The sequence below is a fragment of the Scyliorhinus torazame genome, chromosome 2 (assembly GCF_047496885.1).
Source record: "Scyliorhinus torazame isolate Kashiwa2021f chromosome 2, sScyTor2.1, whole genome shotgun sequence".
NCBI classification, from domain to species: Eukaryota; Metazoa; Chordata; class Chondrichthyes; order Carcharhiniformes; family Scyliorhinidae; genus Scyliorhinus; species Scyliorhinus torazame.
In genome coordinates this window covers 335,205,804-335,231,592 of record NC_092708.1, presented here as the reverse complement: position 1 = coordinate 335,231,592, position 25,789 = coordinate 335,205,804, and the positions used below count along the sequence as shown (strand labels likewise).

The window sequence follows — 25,789 nt, the reverse complement described above, 5'->3', positions numbered from 1 at the left end:
CTTCAGCGAGAAGTGCCGAGTGGATGATCCATCTCTGCCTCCTCCAGAGGTCTCCAGTATCACAGATTTCCATCTTTAGCCAATTCGATTCACTCAACGTGATATCAAGAAAGGGCTGAAGTCACTGGATATTGCAACGGCTGTTGATCTTGACAATATTCCGGCAATAGTACTGAAGACTAGTGCTCCACAACTTGCTGAGTCACTAGGCAATCTCTTCCAGTCAAGCTACAACGCTAATTGGCGATGTGGAAAATTGCCCAGGTATGGACATAAAAAGCAGGATAAATCCAACGTGGCCAATTACCGCCCCCAGCAGTCGACTCGCGATCAAGTGATGGAAGAGGTCATCAACACCACTATCAAGCAGCACTTGCTCAGCAATAACTGTGCTATTGTGTAATTCTTTATCACAGAGAGCTGGGTCGTTAAGTATGTTCAAGGCTGAGATAGACCAAACTTTTCATCAGTTATGGGATACGGCACGATCTATGCTCTATCCCCCTCCTCACTATTCCTTTCCATACCCCCGAACTTATTTTGCCAGTGGTTGAGGGAGAATGTTTAAGATGGTTGGTGAGGAAGTGGAGTTAAGTATGATAGCAGATCAACCATATCCTGTTGAATGGCTTACTTCTGCTCTGACACCTGATGGACCAATAATTTACTCATAGGTGGATCAGTTTGAGATCCGCCAGGGTCATTCAGTTCTCGACCTCTTTCCAACCTTGGTTCAAACATGGACAAAAGAGCTAAAAGACAGAGTGACTGCCCTTGACGTCAAGACCGCATTTGACCCAGTATGGAATCAAGGAGCCCTAGCTAAACTGGAGTCAATGGGAATCATGGGGAAACACTTCCATTAGTTGGAGTCATACCTGGCAGAAAGGAAGATGATGATGATGGTGGTTGGGGGTCAATTATCCCCGCTCCAAAACATCACCTCAGGGCTCCTCAAGGTAGTGTCCTCGGCCCAACCATCTTTAGCTTCATCAATGACTTTCCTTCCCTCATAAGGTCAAAAGTGGGGATGTTTGCTGATGACTTCTCTGACTGCACAATGTTCAGTACCATTCACGACGAGTCAGATACTGAAACCGTCTATATCCAAATGCTGCAAGACCTAGATGATATCCAGACTTGAGCTGACAAGTGGCAAGTAATATTCAGGCCACACAAGTGCAAGGCAATGACCATCTCCAACAAGAAAGGGTCTAACCATCATCCCTTAATATTCAATGTACGAAGTCTTACAACACCAGGTTAAAGTCCAACAGGTTTGTTTCGATGTCACTAGCTTTCGGAGCGTGCTCCTTCCTCAGGTGAATGAAGAGGTATGTTCCAGAAACCTATATATAGACAAATTCAAAGATGCCAAACAATGCTTGGAATGCGACCATTAGCAGGTGATTAAATCTTTACAGATCCAGAGATGGGGTAACCCCAGGTTAAAGAGATGTGAATTGTGTCAAGCCAGGACAGTTGGTAGGATTTCGCAGGCCAGATGGTGGGGGATGAATGTCGCATTACACTCATCCTGGTGTTGTAAGACTTCGTACTGTGCTCACCCCAGTCCAACGCCGGCATCTCCACGTCATTAATATTCAATGGCATTACCATAACTGAATCCCCAGGATCAAACTCTTGATAGTTGCCATTGACCAGAAACTGAACTGGACTAGCTATATAAATACTGTGGCTACCAGCGCAGGTCAATGGTTAGGATTCCTCGGTGAATAACACCTCTTTCTCCAAAGCCTGTCCATCATCTACAAGGCACAAGTCAGGAGTGCAATGGAATACTCTCCATTTGCTGGATGAGTGCAGCTCCAGCATTTGAAGCATGACATCATCCAGGACAAAACAATCCGCTTGATTGCTACCCCTTCCACAAACATTCCCTCTCTACCCCACTGACAAATGGTGCCAGCAGTGTTTACCATCTACAAGATGCACTGCAGGAACTCACCAAGGTTCCTTCGGGAACTCCTTCCAAATCAATGATCTCTACAATCTAGAAGAACAAGGGCAGCAGATATCTGGAAACAGCACCACCTGGAGGTTCCCCTCCAAGTCACTCACCATCCTGACTTGGAAATATATCACTACTCCTTCACTGTCGCTGGGTCAAAATCCTGCAATTCCTCCCTCACAGCACTGTGGGTGTACTGTCATTGCAGGAACTCCAGTGGTTCAAGAAGGCAGCTCACCACCACCTTCTGAAGGGTAATTAATGCTGGCCTGCCAGCGACGCCCCCATCCTGTAAATTAGAGAGAATGGTAAAAGAAACCGGAGGAAAACCATAATATCTGTAATACTGGGCAGAACGGAGATCTAAAAGTCTGTGGGTTTGGTTAGAAAAGAAAGCTATCTTTAAAATGAAACCAGTGCCAAGTCTAGTTATTTAATTCTGACCCTGTAAGACAAACATAGGTTAGATTTTAATTGTAATAAACTCAAGCTTGTTTTGAGTTGCATTTACATCAGAGTTGCTTATCAATTTCTTACCAAATGCCTTCAACTCCCGCCAGGGACCCGGGTTCAATTCCGGCTTTGGGTGACTGTGTGGAGTTTGTACGTTTCCCCCGTGTCTGCGTGGGTTTCCTCGCGGGTGCTCCGGTTTCCTCCCACAGTCCAAAGATGTGCAGGTTAGGTGGATTGGCCATGCTAAATCACTTCTTGTGTCCAGGGATGTACAGGTTAGGTTAAGGGGTTGTTGGGATAGGGCAGGTAAGTGGATTTCGGTGGTCCTCTTTCAGAGGGTCGGTGTGGACCTAATGGACCGAGTGGCCTCCTGCACTGCAGGGATTCTATGATTTTGAAACGGCAGTCACAGGCAGTCACAATGAAAGTAGTAGGAACAATTGGTGAGGAACATAGAACATACAGTGCAGAAGGAGGCGATTCGGCCCATCGAGTCTGCACTGACTCACTTTAGCCCTCGCTTCCACCCTGTCCACGTAACCAATAACTCCTAACCTTTTTGGTCACTAAGGGCAATTTAGCATGGCCAATCCACCTAACCAGCACATCTTTGGACTGTGGGAGGAAACCGGTGCAACCGGAGGAAATCCACGCAGACACTGGGAGAACGTGCAGACTCCGCAGAGACTGACCCAGCGGGGAATTGAACCTGGGACCCTGGTGCTGTGAAGCTACAGTGCTAGCCACTTATGCTACCGTGCTGAAAGGAATTTGCACAGATGGACTAACAGTGGAGATGTGGGCCAAAGTCGCAAACAATCAAAGTGAGCTAAAAATGAACAGCGGAGTTGTTCTTACAAACAGCAAAGCTGTACTTTTAAACCAAATGTTGGGCTCTACACAACAAAATACACACAACAGGAAAGAACTGGACGGGAAGAATGCAAGTGGTATTAGTCATGGTCATCATGACAAGTCAGAATTTCTCTTTACTGTTTATGTCCTGTTTTTATTGGAAGATAAATATTGGTCAGGGTACTGGGGTGGATTTCCCTGCTGTTCTTCAAACAGTGCTGTGGAGTCTGTAATGTACCTTGGAGTATGTGGAGCCTCAGTTTCACATCTCACGAAAGCGGAGAGCTCTAACAATGCAGCACTCACTCTGTACCATATTGAAGAGTCAACCAAGATTCTGGGGTGCTCAAGATTTAAGAATGGGACTAAAGATGGACGTTTTTCTGGTTGGCAACTAGGGACCATAGAATCCCTACAGTGTGGAAGGAGGCCATTCGGCCCATCGAGTCTGCACCAGCCTTTGGAAAGAGCACCCCTACTTAAGCCCATGCCTCCACCCTATCCTGTAAACTGGTAACCCCACCTAACCTTTTGGACATTCTAAGGGGCAGTTTATCATGGCCTATCCACCTAACTGGCACATCTTTGGACTGTGGGAGGAAACCGGAACATCCGGAGCAAACCGACGCAGTCACTGGGAGAAAGTGCAAACTCCACCTGAGGCCGGAATTGAACCCGGGTCTCTGGAGCTGTGAGGCAGCAGTGCTAACCACTGTGCCACCGTGCTGCATCGTGTGCCACAGGTATCCTTTCTGGGGCCTCAACCTTTAGCAATTTATATAAATGACTTGGATGAAGGGGCTGACTCATTTTTACCAACTGGCCAACCTTTGCGACCCACGCTGGCCAACCTTCAAGACTCACCATTTTCACTTGCCTTTCATGTGATAGATAAGCCTGCTTAGTCCTCACGATCTCACCTTTGTCATTCATTGTTATCTTGTTATGTTATCATAACCGGTACAGGCTTGGATGGCCGATGGGCCTGTTCCTGTGCTGTATTGTTATTTGTGACATGTCTGCAAAGGACTTCAACTGATGATTTAAGTTCCCACTGCATCAAAAATGGAAGAGGTTTGTCCTCAAACTTACCATGCTATAGTCTTCAAATGCCTTTGAGGGTTTTAATATTTTATTTGCTAGCACTTCCCTGCACATAACACACATGAGCTTCGTATCCTGATTTATATTTGTACAATCAATAAACCCATACCTCAAGAAATCATCTTTATACTGCTTTGTTCCGATTTCAGCTTATTGGGTTGTTCACCAGAGGCCCTGGAGCTTACACCAGCACTGCTGGCAGCTACAAAATGGAGGAACATCTCTCTCACATAGAGCATGTGATGTGTGTCTAGGGCACGTGACCTGCCGCTGCTTCTGGAGAGAAGACTCCCATCGATTTCTTTAAAAAGAATCTGCTCCTGGGTCAGCGTGCTGACGCCAAGAGGAGGCAATCTGCCATGCTGGGCTCCGGGCCTGCGCACACTGAGGGGGCATGCATGTGCGGGACGGCCGGCATTCTGGAAGCAGGTCACGGTCGGAATTGTTAAAAGATGTTTGTGGCCGTTGGGCATTTCTTCCCGTGATTAGGAAGGCTGTGACCGATGGCCCCTCGGCTGTCACCCGCCTGCGACCCACCCGTGCACTGGTCGCAATCCTGAGTTTTAAAATGACTACTGTACAGTATTGGTTTCCTTATTTAAAATAAATCTTTATTAGTGCCACAAAGGAAAGATGCAAATGTGTTAGAAGCAGCTCAGAGAATGTTTACTAGACCAATATCAGAAATGGACAGGGTGTCTTGGGAGGAAAAGTTGGACAGGTTAGGCTTATATCCACAGGCGTTTAGAAGAGTTAAAAGGTGACTTGATCAAAACCTTTAAGATCCTGAGGGAGCTTAACAGGTGGACGTGGAGAGGATGTGTTTCCTCTTGTGGGAACCAGAGGGTCACTTCAAAAATAACAGGTCGCTCGTTTAAGACGAAGATGAGGAAAAAATATTTCTGAGGATCGTGAGTCTTTGGAACTCTCTTCCTCAAAGTGGTGGAAGCAGAGTCTTTGAATGTTTTGAAGGCAGAGCTCAATAGATTCTTGATTAACAAGGGGGTGAAAGGTTATTGGAGCTGGGCAGGAATGTGGGGTTGAAGTTACAATCCGATCAGCCATGATCTTGAATGATGGAGCAGGCTTCAGGGGTCGAGTGGCATAATTTTTTTTTTCTAAATTAATTTCCGAGATGTGGGTGTCACTGACTGGGCCAGCATTTAGTGCCCTTTCCTAGTTGCCCTCAGTGGTAAGCTGCTTTCTTGAATCGAGTCCCTGAGGTGCATGTACACCGACTTTGCTCTGAGGTAGGGAGTTTCAGGATTTTGATCCAATGACCGACCTCCTGCTCCTAACTCGTATGTTGGTCAATCCAGAACCACCAGCTCTAGAGGTAAAGGGTTTGAACAGTGAACCAAGGCAGAATGGGTTTGGTATGGGGTTGCTGGATCTGTCCAATTCAGATAACTTTTGACCAGTTTGTTTACTTAAGGTTTTACCTCTGTCTTTAATACTGAGGAGAACAAAGGGCAAACACAAATTTGAATCAACAATCTTTATTAGACACACAATTAAACCAACATATGTATGCTAGAAGCACCAAGATTTGTCTATACTGCCCGCGGGCAAAGATGATGCGGTTAAAGGGTGGGTCCGATTTTTGAGTCCCTCTGGTCCGGTGTCATGAAGGTGAGTCTCGCTGGCAGCACCCTCCTTTCCTTTCCCTCCTTTTCCTTTCCTTTCATCCCTTTCCTGTGGTCCGCACATAACCTGTTCCCAAAAAAGGTAAAAGCAGAAACTCTGGGTGCCCGAGTGTCTGGCTCAGTCGAGGCTCTGGGCAACAGACCGGTGCATATCAATAGGGTACGATGATCTCTTGATGGGCGATTGTCTGGGTGCCCGAGTGTCTGGCTCAATCGAGGCCCTGGGCAATAGGCCGGTGCATATTAATAGGGTGCGATGATTTCTTGATGGACAATTGAACCGGCAGGTCCAGACATGCCCAGGCAGCCTGTCTGAGTTTGTATATTTGACTTTGGTCAAGTCTGAATTTCCACCAGCCTGCCTGAGGTTTGACTGCAGTTTGATTTAAAGTGCCAATTCTTTAATTTAAAAAATCCAATTTAATCAGGCTCAAAACTAGGCCCTGGCAGGTTACCACAGAGTATTAGTGACTCTGATCTAAAAATTGCTTGAATGCCAGTTCAGAGGTTTGTCCACCTCTTATCCACATCCAATATTAGATGACCGGAAAGAACATCTGCTAAACCTAAATGTTTTTAAAGCTACAACAAGAACCAATTATACTATCATGGGGACAAGGGAAGAGGCGTTGTAGCATATCAGAACATTTTGAGACATGTTCACAATTCTTGAATAAATTAATCTTCCAGAACTTTTGGCTTAAAAATTTAGATCTTAAAAAACACAATAGCATGGTAGCACAATGGTTAACACTGTGGCTTCACCGCGCCTGGGTCACTGTCCATGGGAGTCTGCACATTATCCCCACGTCTGTGTGGGTTTCCTCCGGGTGCTCCGGTTTTCTCCCACAAGTCCCGAAGACATGCTGTTCGGTGAATTGAACATTCTGAATTCTCCCACGATGTACCTGAACAGGCGACGGACTGTGGTGAATAGGGGCTTTTCACAGTAACTTCATTGCAGTGCTATATGTAAGCCTACTTATGACAATAAAGATTATTATTATTATTACATAGACAAATGGATAAAGCATCTTCAGGTTCTTATCCAATTCCCTTGTTTGAAAGTCATGCTTGAGTTTGCCCTCATTACACTCTTATGATAATGTATTCCAGATCCTAACCATGTGCTGCATTTCAAAAAAAATCCTCCTGTTGTTATTAACCGGGTTCTTGACCTTATCCAGCAAATATTTTTTTTTTTTTTTTTTTTAATTTGCCCAATTCTTTTTTCCCAATTAAGGGGCAATTTAGTGTGGCCAATCCACCTAGCCTGAACATCTTTGGGTTGTGGGGGTAAAACCCATGCAGACACGGGAAGAAACTCAGCACAGACAGGGGGCCGGGATCGAACCCGGATCTTCGGCGCCATAGAACACAGAACATTACAGCGCAGTACAGGCCCTTCGGCCCTCGATGTTGCGCCGACCTGTGAAACCACTCTAAAGCCCATCTACACTATTCCCTTATTGTCCATATGTCTATCCAATGACCATTTGAATGTCCTTAGTGTTGGCGAGTCCACTACTGTTGCAGGCAGGGCATTCCACGCCCTTACTACTCTCTGAGTAAAGAACCTACCTCTGACATCTGTCTAATATCTATCTCCCCTCAATTTAAAGCTATGTCCCCTCGTGCTAGACATCACCATCCGAGGAAAAAGGCTCTCACTGTCCACCCTATCCAATCCTCTGATCATCTTGTATGCCTCAATTAAGTCACCTCTTAACTTTCTTCTCTCTAACGAAAACAGCGTCAAGTCCCTCAGCCTTTCCTCATAAGATCTTCCCTCCATACCAGGCAACATTCTGGTAAATCTCCTCTGCACCCTTTCCAATGCTTCCACATCCTTCCTTTCATGCGGCGACTAGAATTGCACGCAATACTCCCAAATGCGGCCGCACCAGAGTGTTGTATAGCTGCAACATGACCTCATGGCTCCTAAACTCAATCCCTCTACCAATAAAAGCTAACACACCGTACGCCTTCTTAACAACCCCCTCAACCTGGGTGGCAACTTTCAGGGATCTATGTACATGGACACCGAGGTCTCTCTGCTCATCCACACTGCCAAGAATCTTACCATTAGCCCAGTACTCTGTCTTCCTGTTATTCCTTCCAAACTGAATCACCTCACACTTTTATGCATTAAACTCCATTTGCCACCTCTCAGCCCAGCGCTGCAGCTTATCTATGTCCCTCTGTAACTTGTAACATCCTTCCGCACTGTCCACAACTCCACCGACTTTAGTGTCGTCTGCAAATGTACTCACCCATCCTTCTACACCCTCCTGCAGGTCATTTATAAAAATGACAAACAGCAGTGGCCCCAAAACAGATCCTTGTGGTACACCACTAGTAACTGGACTCCAGTCTGAACATTTCCCATCAACCACCACCCTTTGTCTTCTTCCAGCTAACCAATTTCTGATCCAAACTGCTAAATCTCCCTGAATCCCATGCTTCTGTATTTTCTGCAGTAGCCTACCATGGGGAACCTTATCAAACGCTTTACTGAAATCCATATACACCACATCAACTGCTTTACCCTTATCCACCTGTTTGGTCACCTTCTCAAAGAACTCAATAAGGTTTGTGAGGCACGACCTACCCTTCACAAAACCGTGTTGACTATCTCCAATCAAATTATTCCTTTCCAGATGATTATACATCCTATCTCTTATAAACCTTTCCAAGATTTTTCCCACAACAGAAGTAAGGCTCACTGGTCTATAGTTACCGGGGTTATCTCTACTCCCCTTCTTGAACAAGGGGACAACATTTGCTGTCCTCCAGTCTTCTGGCACTATTCTTGTAGACAAAGATGACTTAAAGATCAAGGCCAAAGGCTCAGCAATCTCCTCCCTAGCTTCCCAGAGAATCCTAGGCTAAATCCCATCCGGCCCAGGTGACTTATCTATTTTCACACTTTCCAGAATTGCTAACACCTCCTCCTTATGAACCTCGAGCCCTTCTAGTCTAGTAGCCTGAATCTCCGTATTCTCCTCGACAACATTGTCTTTTTCCTGCGTGAATACTGATGAAAAATATTCATTTAGCACCTCTCCTATCTCCTCGGACTGCAAGCACAACTTCCCACTACTGTCCTTGACTGGCCTTACTCTTACCCTAGTCATTCTTTTATTCTTGACATATCTATAGAAAGCTTTAGGGTTATCCTTGATCCTACCTGCCAAAGACTTCTCGTGTCCCCTCCTGGCTCTTCTTAGCTCTCTCTTTAGGTCCTTCCTAGCTAACTTGTAATTCTCGAGCGCCCTTACTGAACCTTCATGTCTCATCTTTACATAAGCCTCCTTCTTCCTCTTGACAAGTGTTTTGACTGCTTTAATAAACCACGGTTCCCTCGCTCGACCACTTCCTCCCTGCCTGACAGGTACATACTTATCAAGGACACGCGGTAGCTGTTCCTTGAACAAGCTCCACATTTCCATTGTGCCCATCCCCTGCAGTTTTCCTCTCCATCCAATGCATCCTGCCTCATCGCATCATAATTGCCTTTTCCCCCAGATATAACTCCTGCCCTGCGGTATATACCTATCTCTTTCCATTACAAAAGTAAACCTAATCGAATTGTGGTCACTATCACCAAAGTGCTCACCTACCTCCAAATCTAACACCTGTCCTGGTTCATTACCAAGTACCAAATCCAATATGGCCTCGCCTCTCGTTGGCCTATCTACATACTGTGTCAAGAAACCCTCCTGCACACATTGGACAAAAATGGACCCATCTAATGTACTCTAACTATAGCGTTCCAGTCAATATTTGGAAAGTTTAAGTCCCCCAGAACAACTACCCTGTTGCTTTCGCTCCTATCCAGAATCATCTTTGCAATCCTCTCCTCTACATCCCTGGAACTTTTCGGAGGCCTATAGAAAACCCCTAACAGGGTGACCTCTCCTTTCCTGTTTCTAACCTCAGCCCATACTACCTCAGTAGACTAGTCTTCATCAAACGTCCTTTCTGCCACCGTAATACTGTCCTTGACTAACAATGCCACCCCTCCCCCTCTTTTACCACCTTCCCTGAGCTTACTGAAATATCTAAATCCCGGCACCTGCAACAACCATTCCTGTCCCTGCTCTATCCATGTCTCCGAAATGGCCACAACATCGAAGTCCCAGGTACCAACCCATGCCGCAAGTTCACGCACCTTATGCCGGATGCTCCTGGCATTGAAGAAGACACACTTTAAACCACCTTCCTGCCTGCTGGTGCACTCCTGCAACTTTGAAACCCTACTCAAGACCTCACTACTCTCAACCTCCTGTATACTGGAGCTACAATTCAGGTTCCCAAGCCCCTGCTGAACTAGTTTAAACCCCCCCGAAGAGCATTAGCAAATTTCCTCCCCAGAATATTGGTACCCCTCTGGTTCAGGTGCAGACCATCCCGTTTGTAGAGGTCCCACCGACCCCAGAATGAGCCCCAATTATCCAGAAATCTGAAACCCTCCCTCCTGCACCATCCCTGTAGCCACGCGTTCAACTCCTCTCTCTCCCTATTCCTTGTCTCGCTAGCACGTGGCACGGGTAACAACCCAGAAATAATAACTCTGTCCTAGATCTAAGTTTCCACCCTAGCTCCCTGAATTCCTGCCTTACATCCCCATCGCTTTTCCTACCTGTCGTTGGTACCTATGTGGACCACGACTTGGGGCTGCTCCCCCTCCCCCTTAAGGATCCCAAAAACACGATCCGAGACATCACGCACACTGGCACCTGGGAGGCAACACACCAACCGTGAGTCTCTCTCGTTCCCACAGAATCTCCTATCTATCCCCTTAACTATGGAGTCTCCAATGACTAATGCTCTACTCCTCTTTCCCCCCCCCCCTTCCCTTCTGAGCCACAGGGACTGACTCTATGCCAGAGACCTGTACCCCATGGCTTAACCCTGGTAAGCGCCCCCCCCCCCCCGCAACAGTATCCAAAGCGGTATACTTGTTATTAAGGGGAACGGCCACAGGGGATCCCTGTACTGACTGCTTCCTCCCAGCCCCTCTCACCGTCGCCCATCTATCTTTATTCTTTGGAGTAACTACATCCCTGAAGCTTCTATCTATGACCAACTCTGCCTCCCGAATGATCCGAAGTTCATCCAACTCCAGCTCCAGTTCCCTAACGCGGTTTCTGAGGAGTTGGAGATGGGTGCACTTCCCACAGATGAAATCAGCAGGGACACTGACGGCATCCCTCACCTCAAACATTCTGCAGGAGGAACATTGCACTACCTTGCCTGTCATCCCCTCTAGAAAAAAAAGAAAGAAAGAGCTTACCTGGTATTCACTCCCCTTCTCAGCAAGCACTCAGCAAGCACTCAGCAACCTCTGCGCCCGCACGATAACACCTGAGGGAAAATAAATAAAAACTACTTACCAGTCACCAGCCAATCCCTTACCTGCAGGCTGTGACGTCACGGTTCAACTTTCCACTTCTACCTACCCTCGAGCCTTCCTCTTGATCCTTACAGCGGTTGTTTCTTTTTGGTTAAGAGGAGGGGGTAGGGAGGGAAACACTAAAGTCGTGTTTCGGGTTTAAGTGTCACTTGACACTAGCTCCTCCACAAACCACCTCCAAGTTAGGGTGAGCACACGGACGTATGCAAATTTCCCCTGCAACGGCCAATCAGCAGCTCTGCTCTACTGCCCTCTGCCCATGAGACACCAGTGCTAACCACTGGACCACCGTGCCGCCCCTAACCAGCAACTAATTGTACGGCAGCTTTAATCTAGTAAGACATCCACAGGAGGATTGTAAAACAAAATATGATATGTTTGAGATATTACCGTGAGACAGCTGACAAGTTTGGTCAAAGGACGATATTCGTTAAATCAAGGTGAAGAAGGTTTTGGCCAATGCCTTCCCACTTCTTGCGTTGAGAACTTTGTAAATTTGCCAACAGGACGAATTTGGCCCTCTATTTGCCTTTTGAGTATGGGTGTGCCAGATGGGGTGCATCCTAAAATTTTCAAGGAAATAGCAGGTTCTGGTAGTTATGCTTAAGTACTCCAGAAAATAAATTAGTTGAAAAAGTGGAGAATTATCAAATGCCATCCTGGCCATCTAAAATTAGTGAGACATGAATTCTAGATAAGATGCCCTTAGATTTTGAAGAATGAGAAATGTGCTGGCCTAAAGAAGGATTACGAATCAATATACCTTATACGATTAATATGCTTACTTTTTTGTAAAATTAGTAACCATAGTAGACCAAGTCTACACAGTAGTTATATTGTCTGCATGTTTCAAAGACTCAATAACATTTGAGGTATGACATTTTAAGGAAAGTAAGACCTTATGGTATTATTTGGATTGAAAGTAACTTGTCAATAAAAAGAAAGAATGACCTTGTGTTTATATTGCTCCTGTTACTACACTCTTGTGATTTCCAAAGCACCTTGCAGTTAATGATTTACGTCTCAATGTAGCCATTACTCTCTTTCCTTACAAAATGACAGTTAATTTGCACACAACAAGGCCGCACAAACAAAAAGGAAAGAAAAGTATTTAATCAACTGTCAGTGACATTGCTGGGTTAAATGTTAGCCAGGTGAAGAGTTTTCTTGCTTTTTCAATAATGCCGTGGGATCTTTTACATCTACCTGATAGCTGCCATCAAGAGCAGCACTAAATCTATGTACTGAAGTTTCCGAATAAATGACGTGCCCAAGTTCTGAGCTAGGAGCTTGAGACTTGATGTGAAGGTACGAGTGCTATCATTGAGTCAAAGCTCAGAAATTGCTTAACGTAAGAAGCTGGGTCAGGAAGGACTGAAGAGGTGATGAGAAGCATGTTCGTAACTTGCTCTCCTGATGTTTCTGTTCCAAATATACCTTGGAACAGAAGACCTCTTGTAATTTTTAAGGTTGCGAAATATATCAAGCTATGTGGAAGTTTGACAAATATATGACCAGTCAATATTCAACATCTGGATATTCAAGCATGGTTTTCTAATGAATGATCAGCTTTATTTTAATACAGGCAAATATAACCATATTTGTCCAAACCAGAATCTGCATGATCCAATTCCATGCCAAGAAAATCCCTTTTCTAACTAACAACACAAAGTCCACCGTATCTCATGGTTGTGCTGACCATGTACAAGTATGGTATTAAGGGCACTATAATAATATGAAGCTGTCAGCGGTCTTGTGACTCACTGGAGATGCACCTTATTTTTAAAAGTTCTTCCCTCACTGGGAAATTAAAGATAACATTTATCTTGTGAATGAATAGTTTGTTATAAAATCCTTCTCTCCTTATTATCTGTAACTAAATAATCATAAAAAGTATAATGCCTGGTATGATCGGATAAAATGTGAGTTGTGCTCAATTGCTACATCAAATCCTTTTTTATGCATACAATTTGGTTACGGAGTGAAAATATCCTGCAGATACTCTTGACCAAACTTTTTGTCTTTGTTATTCCGTCTGGTCACTGTTTGTGGGGACCAGCACTGAACGGCGCTCACCTGAGGTCTCCGAAGTGAGGCCGTTAAATCCCATGTTGGTCAGATCGAGGGAACACACATCAGATTCTAATAGGCAGATTTTCCAGAAAGTGATCCCGCCACTGTGGGCAGGATTCATATCGCAACGTCTCGTGAGATTGCGTTAGATCTCACGAGGCGGGTGAGCCAGGTAGATCCCGGAAGTGGGATCTCCGGTGGTTGTGTTGTGCTGTGCTCCTTTTCGGGTGCAACGCGACCGGTAGATCTCCCCCAGAGTCTGCAAAGGGACATAGATAGGTTAGATGAGTGGGTAAAAATTTGGTAGGTGGTATGTAATGTGGAAAAATGTGAGCTCATCCACTTTGGAAGGAAGGATATAAAAGCAGGATATCACTTGAATAGGGAGAGTGCAAGACTCTGCGGGGCAGAAGGGTCTGGGTGTCCAGAAATGTGTATCAAAACAGGTTAGTATGCAGGTACTGCCAAGAGATTTTGACGGCAAATGCAATGTGATCCTTAATTGCAAGGGGAAAGGAATTAAAAGTCTTTGTACAGTTGGTGAGATCATCTCTGGAGTACTGTGTACATCTTTTGGTCTCCTTACTTAAAAGGATATCATTGGGGCAGCACGGTGGCGCAGTGGTTAGCATTGCTGTCTCACTGCGCCGAGGTCCCAGGTTTGATCCCGGCTCTGGGTCACTGCCCGTGTGGAGTTTGCACATTCTCCTCGTGTTTGCGTGGGTTTCACACCCACAACCCAAAAGATGTGCAGGGTAGGTGGATTGTCCACACTAAATTGCCCCTTAATTGGAAAAAATTAATTGGGTACTCTAAATTAACAAAAAAGAAAGCAGGAACCTACACAGGCCAGTTATCTGTCGGGGGGAAAATGTTAGAAGCAGTTCAGGGAAGGTAGACTCAACTGATTCCTGGGATGAAGGGGTTATCTTGTGAAGAAAGATTGGACAGGTTGGGTTTATATCCATTGCACTTCAGAGTTTTCCCTTGTGGGAGAAACATGAACTAGGGGACACAGTTTAAAAATAAGGGGTCACCCATTTAAGACTGAGATGAGAAGACATTTTATCCCCCCCCCCCCGGTCCGCCCCTGGTAGCTATTAAGGTAGAACATAGAACATTACAGAGCAGTACAGGCCCTTCGGCCCTCGATGTTGCGCCGACCTGTGAAACCACTAAAGCCCATCTACACTATTCCCTTATTGTCCATATGTCTATCCAATGACCATTTGAATGCCCTTAGTGTTGGCGAGTCCACTACTGTTGCAGGCAGGGCATTCCACGCCCTTACTACTCTCTGAGTAAAGAACCTACCTCTGACATCTGTCTTATATCTATCTCCCCTCAATTTAAAGCTATGTCCCCTCGTGCTAGACATCACCATCCGAGGAAAAAGGCTCTCACTGTCCACCCTATCCAATCCTCTGATCATCTTGTATGCCTCAATTAAGTCACCTCTTAACCTTCTTCTCTCTAACGAAAACAGCCTCAAATCCCTCAGCCTTTCCTCATAAGATCTTCCCTCCATACCAGGCAAAATTCTGGTAAATCTCCTCTGCACCCTTTCCAATGCTTCCACATCCTTCCTATAATGCGGCGACCAGAATTGCACTCAATACTCCCAAATGCGGCCGCACCAGAGTGTTGTATAGCTGCAACATGACCTCATGGCTCCTAAACTCAATCCCTCTACCAATAAAAGCTAACACACCATACGCCTTCTTAACAACCCTCTCAACCTGGGTGGCAACTTTCAGGGATCTATGTACATGGACACAGAGATCTCTCTGCTCATCCACACTGCCAAGAATCTTACCATTTGCCCAGTACTCAGTCTTCCTGTTATTCCTTCCAAAATGAATCACCTCGCACTTTTCTGCATTAAACTCCATTTGCCACCTCTCAGCCCAACGCTGCAGCTTATCTATGTCCCTCTGTAACTTGTAACATCCTTCCGCACTGTCCACAACTCCACCGACTTTAGTGTCATCTGCAAATGTACTCACCCATCCTTCTACACCCTCCTGCAGGTCATTTATAAAAATGACAAACAGCAGTGGCCCCAAAACAGATCCTTGTGGTACACCACTAGTAACTGGACTCCAGTCTGAACATTTCCCATCAACCACCACCCTTTGTCTTCTTCCAGCTAGCCAATTTCTGATCCAAACTGCTAAATCACCCTGAATCCCATGCCTCTGTATTTTCTGCAGTAGCCTACCGTGGGGAACCTTATCAAACGCTTTACTGAAATCCATATACACTACATCAACTGCTTTACCCTCATCCACCTGTTTGGTCACCTTCTCAAAGAACTCTATAAGTTTTTTAAGACTGAGTTAGGTTCTTAATTAACAAGGGAAACACACGGTATAGAGTTGAAGCCACAATCCGATCAGCCATGATCTTAACAAAAGACTTGAGGCTCAAGGGACCAGCTGGCATACTCCTGTTCCTAGTTCGTGTTTATCTTGCCATCAACGCCACAGAGGGCGTGGTGGTAGCTGCCGCCAGTGCACCCACCAAAGCATTAGGATAAGCGAGGAACCCAGGCTGCAGCTGAGTGAGGGCAGGATCAGTGTCACATGGGGAGATTACCGCCTAGTATGTGGCAGGGAAGGTTAGAAGAAAGGACAAGGTGGTGGTTCTTACATGCCACACCTTCCCAACACCAGGTCCCTTGATCGTGCGGCAGGAGGCCATTAAGTCTGATTGCCCACTTAAGGGCCTTTGTTGTCTTGGGGGGCTGTTATGGCCGCAAACCTTACCACCTTGGACTTAAGGGCAGATGTGATCCCCACATGCCAACATGCCCTTTAAAGGAATTTTGCTTTCTGGATTTTAAGACTATTTGAGTTGAACGCTGCTTGTAAATGACATGTTCCTCATTAGCAATTCATTAAACTCTTGTTTGTATTTCACAGAAAAATCTCAAATGTGGAAGTTCCAAAACTAATGCTGCCAAAGATAATTGCTTGGCAAAGGAAGCAAGTTTGACCAACTGTGCATTTGCTTTGTTTCCTTTGTTTTAGTACTTGCGCCACAAGCAAATGCTCTTGTGAAAGCCCTTCGGAAAATGCCAGGTCTGCATGATGAAGATTATGCTCAAGAAACCAAGCTTTATGATTTTTGTGATTCGCCTGAAAATATTTTGGTTCTCCCGTAAGTAATTATTCTTTACCGTTTGCTTTCAAACTCCAGAACTAAACTAAACATTAGAAATGCATGGATTAAAAAAAAAAAACAGATTGCAGACAAAATACTTTTTAAGTGGAGTTCTACCTAGATCTGACTAATTTTCTGCAAGGTGATACAGATAGACTCAGCCTGGATTGGTTCATTCCATTCATTGTTTCCTAATCAGAAGGTGCTGTGTTCAAACTCTACACCAAGACTTGAATCCAGGCTGAACTTCAAGAGAGAGGACTGCATTTGGAGTTGGGTCCTTTGAATGAAATATTGTATCCATATCACTATTGAAAGTAAAACAGGAAATTCTTTTGCTCAATCATTTTCCTCCGCCAACTTTCACCAAAACCGAATTTGTCATTTGATCCTCATTTAAGCATAGCCACAGCTCATTTTACTGATGCAAGATGCATGGCAAAAAATACTCTCTGATTTATTGGATATCTTCCACATTGATACTTTTCTAATTACTTTGAGAATGAATTATTCACGCATTGAAGCTGCCTTCCAATGTCACCAGGGATAGTTGCCTTGAAAGGGACATAATAATAGTAACCTTCATAATAATATTATCTTCCACCTCAGCAAACCCATTGAATGCTAGGTGCTTGGAAATGAGGTGGAAATTGAGGTGATGTGAACAGTGGTTGATTTGTTTTGGTTGATATATTAAAAAAAAATCCACTGGGCCTTGAACAAGGGGATTGTTGATCCTGTGAAAGTGAAGTGCATGAATTTACAGTGTGACTACTTTTTTGATTGTTTTTTTTATTATCCTTTTTCACATTTTCTCACACATTTACACCCATCAACAATAAACAATAGTCAACAAGATATGTCAATCCCCATAATAACAACGATCCCATCTGCCCACCAACCCCCAAACCTCAGCCCACATGTTTACATAAACAAATGACAAAAAGGAATCCGGGATTACCCATAGTCACCCTTAATCTACACAGCCCCCCCCCCCCCAATGCTCACATACATCCTCTACTCCTTCAAAAAATCGGCTCATCCTCTCCCTCGTGAGGTGCGCTCTATATACCACCTTCAGCTGTATCAGCCCCAACCTCTCACATGAGGTGGAGGCATTCACTCTCCGGAGCGCCTCACACCAGACCCCCTCTATAACCTCTCCCAACTCTTCCTCCCACTTTGCTTTGATCCCTTCCAATGGTGCCTTATCCTCTTCCAGAATAGCTCCGTACACCGCTGACACTGCCCCCTTCTCCAGTCCCCTTGTCGTCAACAACTCCTCCAGCAATGTGGAGGCCGGTTCCTCTGGGAAGCTCTGTATCTCCTTCCTGGCAAAATCCCGAACCTGTATGTACCTAAACACTTCTCCCTGCTCCAGCCCATACTTCGCTTCCAGCTCCCTCAATCCTGCAAACCGACCCCGAAGAAACAAATCTTTTAGCGTCTTAATCCCCTTCTCTTCCCATTTCCGAAAACTTCCATCCCACATCCCTGGCTCAAATCTGTGGTTCCCCTGAATCGGCATTTCCCTTGACCCTAAACCCAACCCGAAGTGTTGGCGAAACTGCCTCCAGATTTTCAATGAAGCTATTATTACCGGACTCCCTGAATATTTCCCCGGAGCTATCGGGAGCGGTGCTGTTGCAAGTGCCTTCAGCCCCGACCCCCTGCACAAACTCTCTTCCATTCTGACCCACTGAGAACACTGACCCACTGTAACAGCACCATTCTCACTCTGGCCACCTTCCCTCCCCATATGAATGAGGTAATCCTTCCCTCAATCTCCCTGAAAAAAGACTTTGGCAGGAAAATTGGTAGGCATTGAAAAATCAACAGGAATTGCGGCAACACATTCATTTTAATCGCCTGTACCCGACCTGCCAGTGACAGAGGAAGGCCGTCCCACCTTGCCAGATCGGATTTCACTCTCCCCACCAAACTAGTGATGTTGTACCTGCGAAGCCTCCCCCACTCCCGGGCAACCTGCACTCCCAGATACCTAAAATGAGTCCCTGTTCTACGGAATGGCAGCCCCCCCACCCCTGCACCTACCCCCGGCCGAGACAACACAAAGTACTCACTCTTGTCCAGGTTCAACTTGTACCCTGAGAAAGACCCAAATACCCACAGTAGCTCCAATATTCCTCCTATCGACGCACTCGGCTCCGACACATACAGCAGCAAGTCGTCGGCATATAAGGACACCCTATGCTCTATCCCCCCCCCCCCGCACTATTCCTTTCCATGCTCCTGAACTTCTCAATGCGATGGCTAACGGCTCAATCGCAAGTGCAAACAGCAGGGGGGACATAGGACATCACTGTCTCGTCCCACGGTGGAGAGAGAAATATCTCGAACTGATATTATTTGTGCGGACACTCGCCTTCGGTTCCTTATATAATAGCTTTACCCAGTTCACAAACCTTGGTCCAATCCCAAACCGCTCCAGCACTGCCATCAGATACCCCCATTCTACCCGATCAAACGCCTTCTCAGCGTCCAATGCCACAACTACCTCTGTTTCCTTTCTTTCCGCCGGTGCCATAACAACGTTCAAAACCCTCCTAATGTTCGAAAACAGCTGCCTCCCTTTCACGAACCCCGTCTATCCTCCCCTATTACCTTCGGGAGGCACTCCTCCAGCCTACCCGCCAGTACCTTCGGCAACACTTTTACGTCCACATTCAGAAGTGATATGGGCCGATACGACCCACACTCCGTCGGATCCTTATCTTTTTTAAGTAACAGGGAAATCGATGCCTGCCCCAAGGTTTGCGGCAACACCCCCTTCCCTATCGCCTCCTCAAACATCCCCACCATCAGGGGTGCCAATCTATCCTTAATTTTTTAAAATAATATTCCACCTGAAACCCATCCGGCCCTGCCACCTTCCCCGACTGCATCCTCCCAATCGCATCCTTTATCTCCTGCTCCACTATTGCTCCTTCTAATGTAGCCCTGTCCCCCACCCCTAGCCTCGGGTACTCCAACCCGTCGAGAAATTCCTGCATCTCACGGTCTCCTCCGAGTTGTACAACCTCTCATAAAACTCCTCAAAAACCTTGTTAATCAGCACTGGGGCCACCACCAACTTCCCTGCCCTATCCTTCACCTGAAGAATTTCCCTTGCCGCTGCCTCCCTCCGGAGCTGACCTGCATGTTCATGTTACCTCCATGTTCATAAACTGCGCCCCTTGCTCGTCTCAGTTGGCGCACCGCCTTCCTGGTGGACAGTCGGTCGAAGCTCGCCTGTAGTTCCTTCCTCTTTTCCAGCTTCGCCGGGTCCCCATCCTCCGCATACCTCCTATCTACCTCCAACATCTCATCTATTACCCTCTGCCGCTCCAACCTCTCCTCCTTATCCACCCTGGCCTTAAACAAAATTACCTCACCTCTCACCACCGCCTTTAGAGCCTCCCAGACGACTGCCTTCGACACCTCACCCGTACAATTGAAACCTACATATTCCTTAATTACCTTTTCAATTTTCTCACAGAATACTTGGTTCCCCAAAAGCCCCACATCCAGTTTCCACCCCGGTCTCTGCGCTGCCTCCTTCTCTAGCACCATATCCACCCAATGTGGAGCGTGATCTGACACTGCAATTGCAGAACATTCCGACCCCTTGACTGCAGCCAGCAAAGCCTTCCCCACCACAAAAAAGTCGATCCGCGAGTATACCTTACGGACCGCTGAGAAAAACGAATACTCCCGTTCCCTTGGGTGCAGGAACCTCCAAGGGTCCACCCCTCCCATTTCCACCATTAGCCCAGCCAGCGCCTTCGCCCCCCCCTGATGGGACCAGCGAGCACGGCCGTGATCTGTCCAACCTTAGCCCCTGCACCAGGTTCCAGTCCCCCCCCCCCCCCACAATCAGCTCATGCGTGTCTAAGTCGGGAATAGCCCCAACCACCTTCCTCGCGAATCCCACATCGTCCCAATTGGGACCGTATACACTTAACAGTGCCACTAATCTCCCCTCCAATGCCCCTGTCACAATCACATATCTACCCCCCTGATCTGCCACCACCACCTCCATCTGGAAGCGTACCCTTTTGCTGACCAGCACCGCTACCCCTCGAGCCCTTCCATCAAATCCGGAGTGAAACACTTGGCTAACCCAGCCCTTTTTAAGTATCACCTGGTCCTTCACCCTCAAGTGAGTTTCCTGCAGCATTGCTACATCGGCTTTCAAACTTTTAAGATGTGCAAGCACCCTTAACCTCATGACCGGACCTCCTGGCCCTCTCACGTTCCACGTGATTATCCTTACTGGGGGTCTCGCACCCCCCCCCCACCTTTCTTATCCACCATCACCATACCACCGGGTCCTGCCCCATAAGCCTGACCCGCCCGTGTCCATTGTTAACATCGAACCCCTTCCCCCCCCCCCCCTCCCAAGAAACCCCCCTACAAAAACATCCCCCAACATCCCTCCCTCCACCCCCTCTTGCTCGCCTCGTAGGCCCATTGAAGCCTGCTATCCAGGCTCCAACGTCCGGAGTCCTCCTCTCAACTCACCCCCGTTCACTAACTGACTCTAGTTAGCTAGCGCGGGTGGCTCTCTTCTCTCCTCCCTCCCCCCCCCCCCCCGCCAATACCTCTCTCTCCCTTCCGCCCAGTCCCAGAGAAAGAAACACCAAAACAAACCCAACAATCCAACCCCTACAATTCACTAACATAACATTTAACCGTCGCAACACAGAACGCCATTAACTTGAACTCTGTAACAATGCAAAGAGAAGTAAATTTCAATACAAATCAGTAAAAAGAAAGTTGTAACATTTGTACATTTTCCAGCCGCTCAAACACAGTCCATAGTCTCTCTTCCAGTTCCGCTCTTCACGTCTGTCCCAAGCCTTCTGCCCTCACGAACGCCTCAGCCGCCTCCACTGTCTCAAAATAAAAGTCTTTGGCTTTATATGTTACTCTCAACTTCGCCGGGTACACCACACCAAATCGCACCCCCTTCTTGTACAAAGCCACCTTCACTCGCCCAAACGCCGCTCGTCTTTTTGCCAACTCCACCGTCCAGTCCTGGTAGATCCGAACCGCAGTACCATCCCACAGCACCTCGCGCTTCTGCTTCCCCCAGCTTAATACCTTCTCCTTCATGCAAAACTTATGGAAGCAGATAATTACTGCCCTTGGCGGCTCGTTCACTTTGGGCTTCGGCCTTAATGACCGATGAGCTCGGTCTAGCTCGTACAGGGTGGGGCTCTCACCCTCCCCCATCAGCTCCGCCAACTTCTTAGCGAAGTATTGCGTTGGCCTTGGGCCCTCTGTCCCTTCGGGCAAGCCCACAATTCCCACATTGTGCCGCCTTGAGCGGTTTTCCAAGTCTTCCAGCTTTGCCCGGAGCCCTCTGTTAACCTCCACCACCGTCCGCAGCTCGTCTCCCATCGAGGTGACCTGGTCGCTGTGTCGTGTCACGGCCTCCTCCACCTCCTCCACCTTCTCGCCCTGCTCTCACCTCGGCCGATGCCTTTGCCACCTCCACCCTCATCGGGCCGATTGCCTCCTCCAACAATGACCTCAACACGACCGCCGTCTCTTTCCTCAGGATCTCCATGTGCCTCACCAAACGTTTTTCCAGCTCCACCACCACCACCTCGGTCATCTTCTCCACCGTAAGTAGTGCGGCCCCGCCTTGCAGTTCGGCTTCCGCCATCCTGTCAATACTTTTGCTTTTGCTCGTCTTCTCCTTCGGCGGCGAACCCGCGTTTCCTCCTTTCTTTGACGCTGCTTTTCGCATCTTTTAGCGGCTTATTGTTTTTTAATCTTCTTTCCTTTCTCCTCTCTTCCCCCTTCACCCTCCTGCCCTTCATCAATCTGACATTCTTCTTTTTTGAAAAAACTTTTACCAAACTTCCATAAATCTTCTTTCTTTCTCCGCTACATTCACCTGGGACCAGGCTTCAACCTTCTTCTTTCTAGGTGGGAGCCATCCGACGTGGAGCACCCTCCCTACATGGCGCTCAGGCCCTGCCGCCTCGACCTCTTCATAGCTCCGCCCCCGCTGCTCTGACCTGCCGGGCCCGGCGCCCCCGCCACCCGTGTGGGGTTCTTCGCCGGCTTTTAAACCGGCCCTGCTGGCTGCTTGTGGCGGCCCCAAAGGCCGACGATAGTCGGGGAGTGCGTGAAGACTCGGGGATTTCCCCGAAATCGCCGTGAATCGCGGCCACTGGCGGAAGCTCTTTTTTTTTTTTGCGGCCGCCCTGCTCGTTCACCCCACCGGAAGTCCCTTTTTTGATTGTTTTAAGGGATTATCATATTCCACAATTGCATACCAACATAATTAACATAGTACATTAAATACTATTAATACAATCAAATATTTAATCACGGCTGCTTATTTAAAATATAACCGATGGCTAAAAAGAATTGTATGATGTATTGGTAAGGGGGTGCACACCAGATTTACATGCATACTGTCAAAAATTAGATGTTGCATGTGACAGACACAAAGTTTAGTTAATGACTTATTACAGTTAGGTAGGTTTAAACATGTTCGAAATGTAAATCTTGCTTTTCATTCTGTTTTCAGTCATTGTAGGTCAAATAAAAGGATTGTATACTCAGTAATTGAGTATTCACCTTTGCTGGATTCGTGTAACATGAACACCGATGACTGGGCTAAGATTGCAGTTGATATAGAGGTAAGCTGAGACTTGGGCTTGGGTCAAGTAAATTTGGTTAGAGGATTTTGCAGATAAGCAAAGTAGCCATGTAAGCAAAATAACAGAAGCCTGAAATTTCTGGTTTGGGGGACTGTATTTCAGGCAGATCTCCTGCTGTTGGACAGGAATTTGGGGAGGAAACTGGGTCCATCAGTTTCTGCCCGAGTTGAACTCTTGTCAGAAGTCCTGAAAGGGGGAGGGAGGCTCTTCCTCTTCCAGTCATATGCACTCGCAGAAGACATTTGGAGACATGTTGAAGAATGATGGTGGATAGTGTTCTCAAGACAGTAAGAAACTACAGAGAGTTGTGAACACAGCCCAGTCCACATGCAAAACCGCCTCCCATTAATTGACTCTGTCTAAACCTCCCGCTGCCTGGGGAAAGCGGGCAGCATAATCAAAGACCCCTCCCACCGGGTTATTCCCTCTTCCAACCTTTTCCATCAGGAAGGCGATACAAAAGTCTGAAAGCACGCACTAACAGGTTCAAAAACAGCTTCTTCCCCACTCCTTTTATAAAAAAAAAAAAAATATTTATTAAAGTTTTTTAACACAAATTTTTCTCCCTTACAAACAATAACCCCCCCCCCCCCCGTAACAAAAAAAGAAGATAAATCGCGCAGAGCAAGATATATACATGGCAAAATGATATATTCACACAGCTTTGTACACTGGCCCTCACCCGTACGTGCCAGTTTCCCCAACCCTTCATGTTATCTCTTGCTCATCCACCCTCCCAGGCAGTTCCCCCCCCCCCCCCCCCCCCAGGTTGCTGCTGGTGCTGACCGACCTTCCTCTAACGCTCCGCGAGATAGTCTAGGAACGGTTGCCACCGCCTGTAAAACCCCTGCGCAGACCTTCTCAAGGCGAACTTAATCCTCTCCAACTTTATGAACCCAGCCATATCATTTATCCAGGCTGGGGGGCTTCGCCTCCTTACACATTAGCAAGATCCTTCGCCGGGCTACTAGGGACGCAAAGGCCAGAATGCCGGCCTCTTTCGCCTCCTGCACTCCCGGTTCGTCCACTACTCCAAATATTGCTAGCCCCCAGCTTGGCTTGACCCGGACTTTCACCACCTGAGATATTGCTCCCGCCACTCCTCTCCAGAACCCCTCCAGTGCCGGGCATGACCAAAACATATGGACATGGTTCGCCGGGCTCCCTGAGCACCTTCCACATCTGTCCTCTACCCCAAAGAACCTACTCAACCTCGCCCCCGTCAAGTGCGCTCTGTGGACCACCTTAAATTGTATCCGGCTGAGCCGGGCACACGAGGAGGTGGAATTAACCCTACCTAGGGCACCAGCCCACAGACCTTCCTCGATCTCCTCCCCCAGCTCTTCCTCCCATTTACCCTTCAACTCTTCTACCAGTGCTTCCCCCTCTTCTTTCAACTCCTGGTGTATTTCCGACACCTTGCCCTCCCCGACCCATACACCCGAGATCACCCTATCTTGAACTTCTTGTGCCGGGAGCAATGGGAATTCCCTCACCTGTCGCCTCTCAAAAGCCCTCACCTGCATATATCTAAAGGCATTTCCCGGGGGTAACTCTAACCTCTCCTCCAGTGCCCCTAGGCTCGCAAACGTCCCGTCGATGAACAGGTCCCCCATTCTTCCAATCCCCGCCCGATGCCAGCTCTGGAACCCCCCGTCCATCTTCCCTGGGAAAAAACGGTGGTTACCCCTGATCGGGGACAACACCGATGCTCCCATTGCACCCCGGTGCCGTCTCCACTGATCCCAGATCCTTATCGTTGCGGCCACCACCGGGCTCGTGGTATACTTTGTCGGCGAGAGCGGCAGCGGTGCCGTCACCAACGCCCCCAGGCTCGTTCCTTTACAGGACGCCACCTCCATCCTCTTCCATGCCGCCCACTCTCCCTCCATAACCCACTTACAGATCATCGCCACATTTGCTGCCCAGTAGTAGCTCCCCAGGTTTGGCAGCGCCAACCCTCCTCGGTCCCTACTGCGTTCCAGGAACCCTCTCCTTACTCTCGGGGTCTTATTCGCCCACACAAACCCCATAATACTCCTGCCTACTCTCTTAAAAAAGGCCTTGGTGATCACAATGGGGAGGCACTGAAACACAAACAGAAACCTCGGAAGGACCACCATTTTGACCGACTGCACTCTACCCGCCCACGAGAGCGGTAACATTTCCCATCTTTTGAAATCCTCCTCCATTTGCTCCACCAACCTCGTCAGATTCCGTTTATGTAGGGTCCCCCAACTCCTGGCTATCTGGATCCCCAGATACCGAAAGCTCCCCTCCGCCCTCCTCAGCGGTAGGTCCCCTATCCCTCTTTCTTGGTCCCCCGCCTGTAATACAAAGAGCTCACTCTTCCCTACATTGAGCTTATAGCCCGAAAACTCCCTTAGAGTCTGCATGACCTCCACCATCCCCTCCATTG

General features: G+C 47.4%; 1 protein-coding gene across 3 annotated transcripts in view; it reads left to right on the top strand.

Annotated features, from left to right (window-relative positions):
• aspg (asparaginase homolog (S. cerevisiae)) overlaps positions 1–25,789 on the top strand; it is a 157,703-nt gene that overhangs the window by 6,328 nt on the left and 125,586 nt on the right. For all 3 annotated transcript variants that reach the window (XR_011938109.1, XM_072489922.1, XM_072489910.1), the window contains exons 2-3: positions 16,555–16,684; positions 23,238–23,349. Coding sequence is in view for 2 of the 3 variants with exons in the window: in XM_072489922.1 (XP_072346023.1) it covers positions 16,555–16,684; positions 23,238–23,349 (242 nt within the window). In the remaining variant the exon portion in view is untranslated. The remainder of the gene's footprint in view (positions 1–16,554; positions 16,685–23,237; positions 23,350–25,789) is intronic.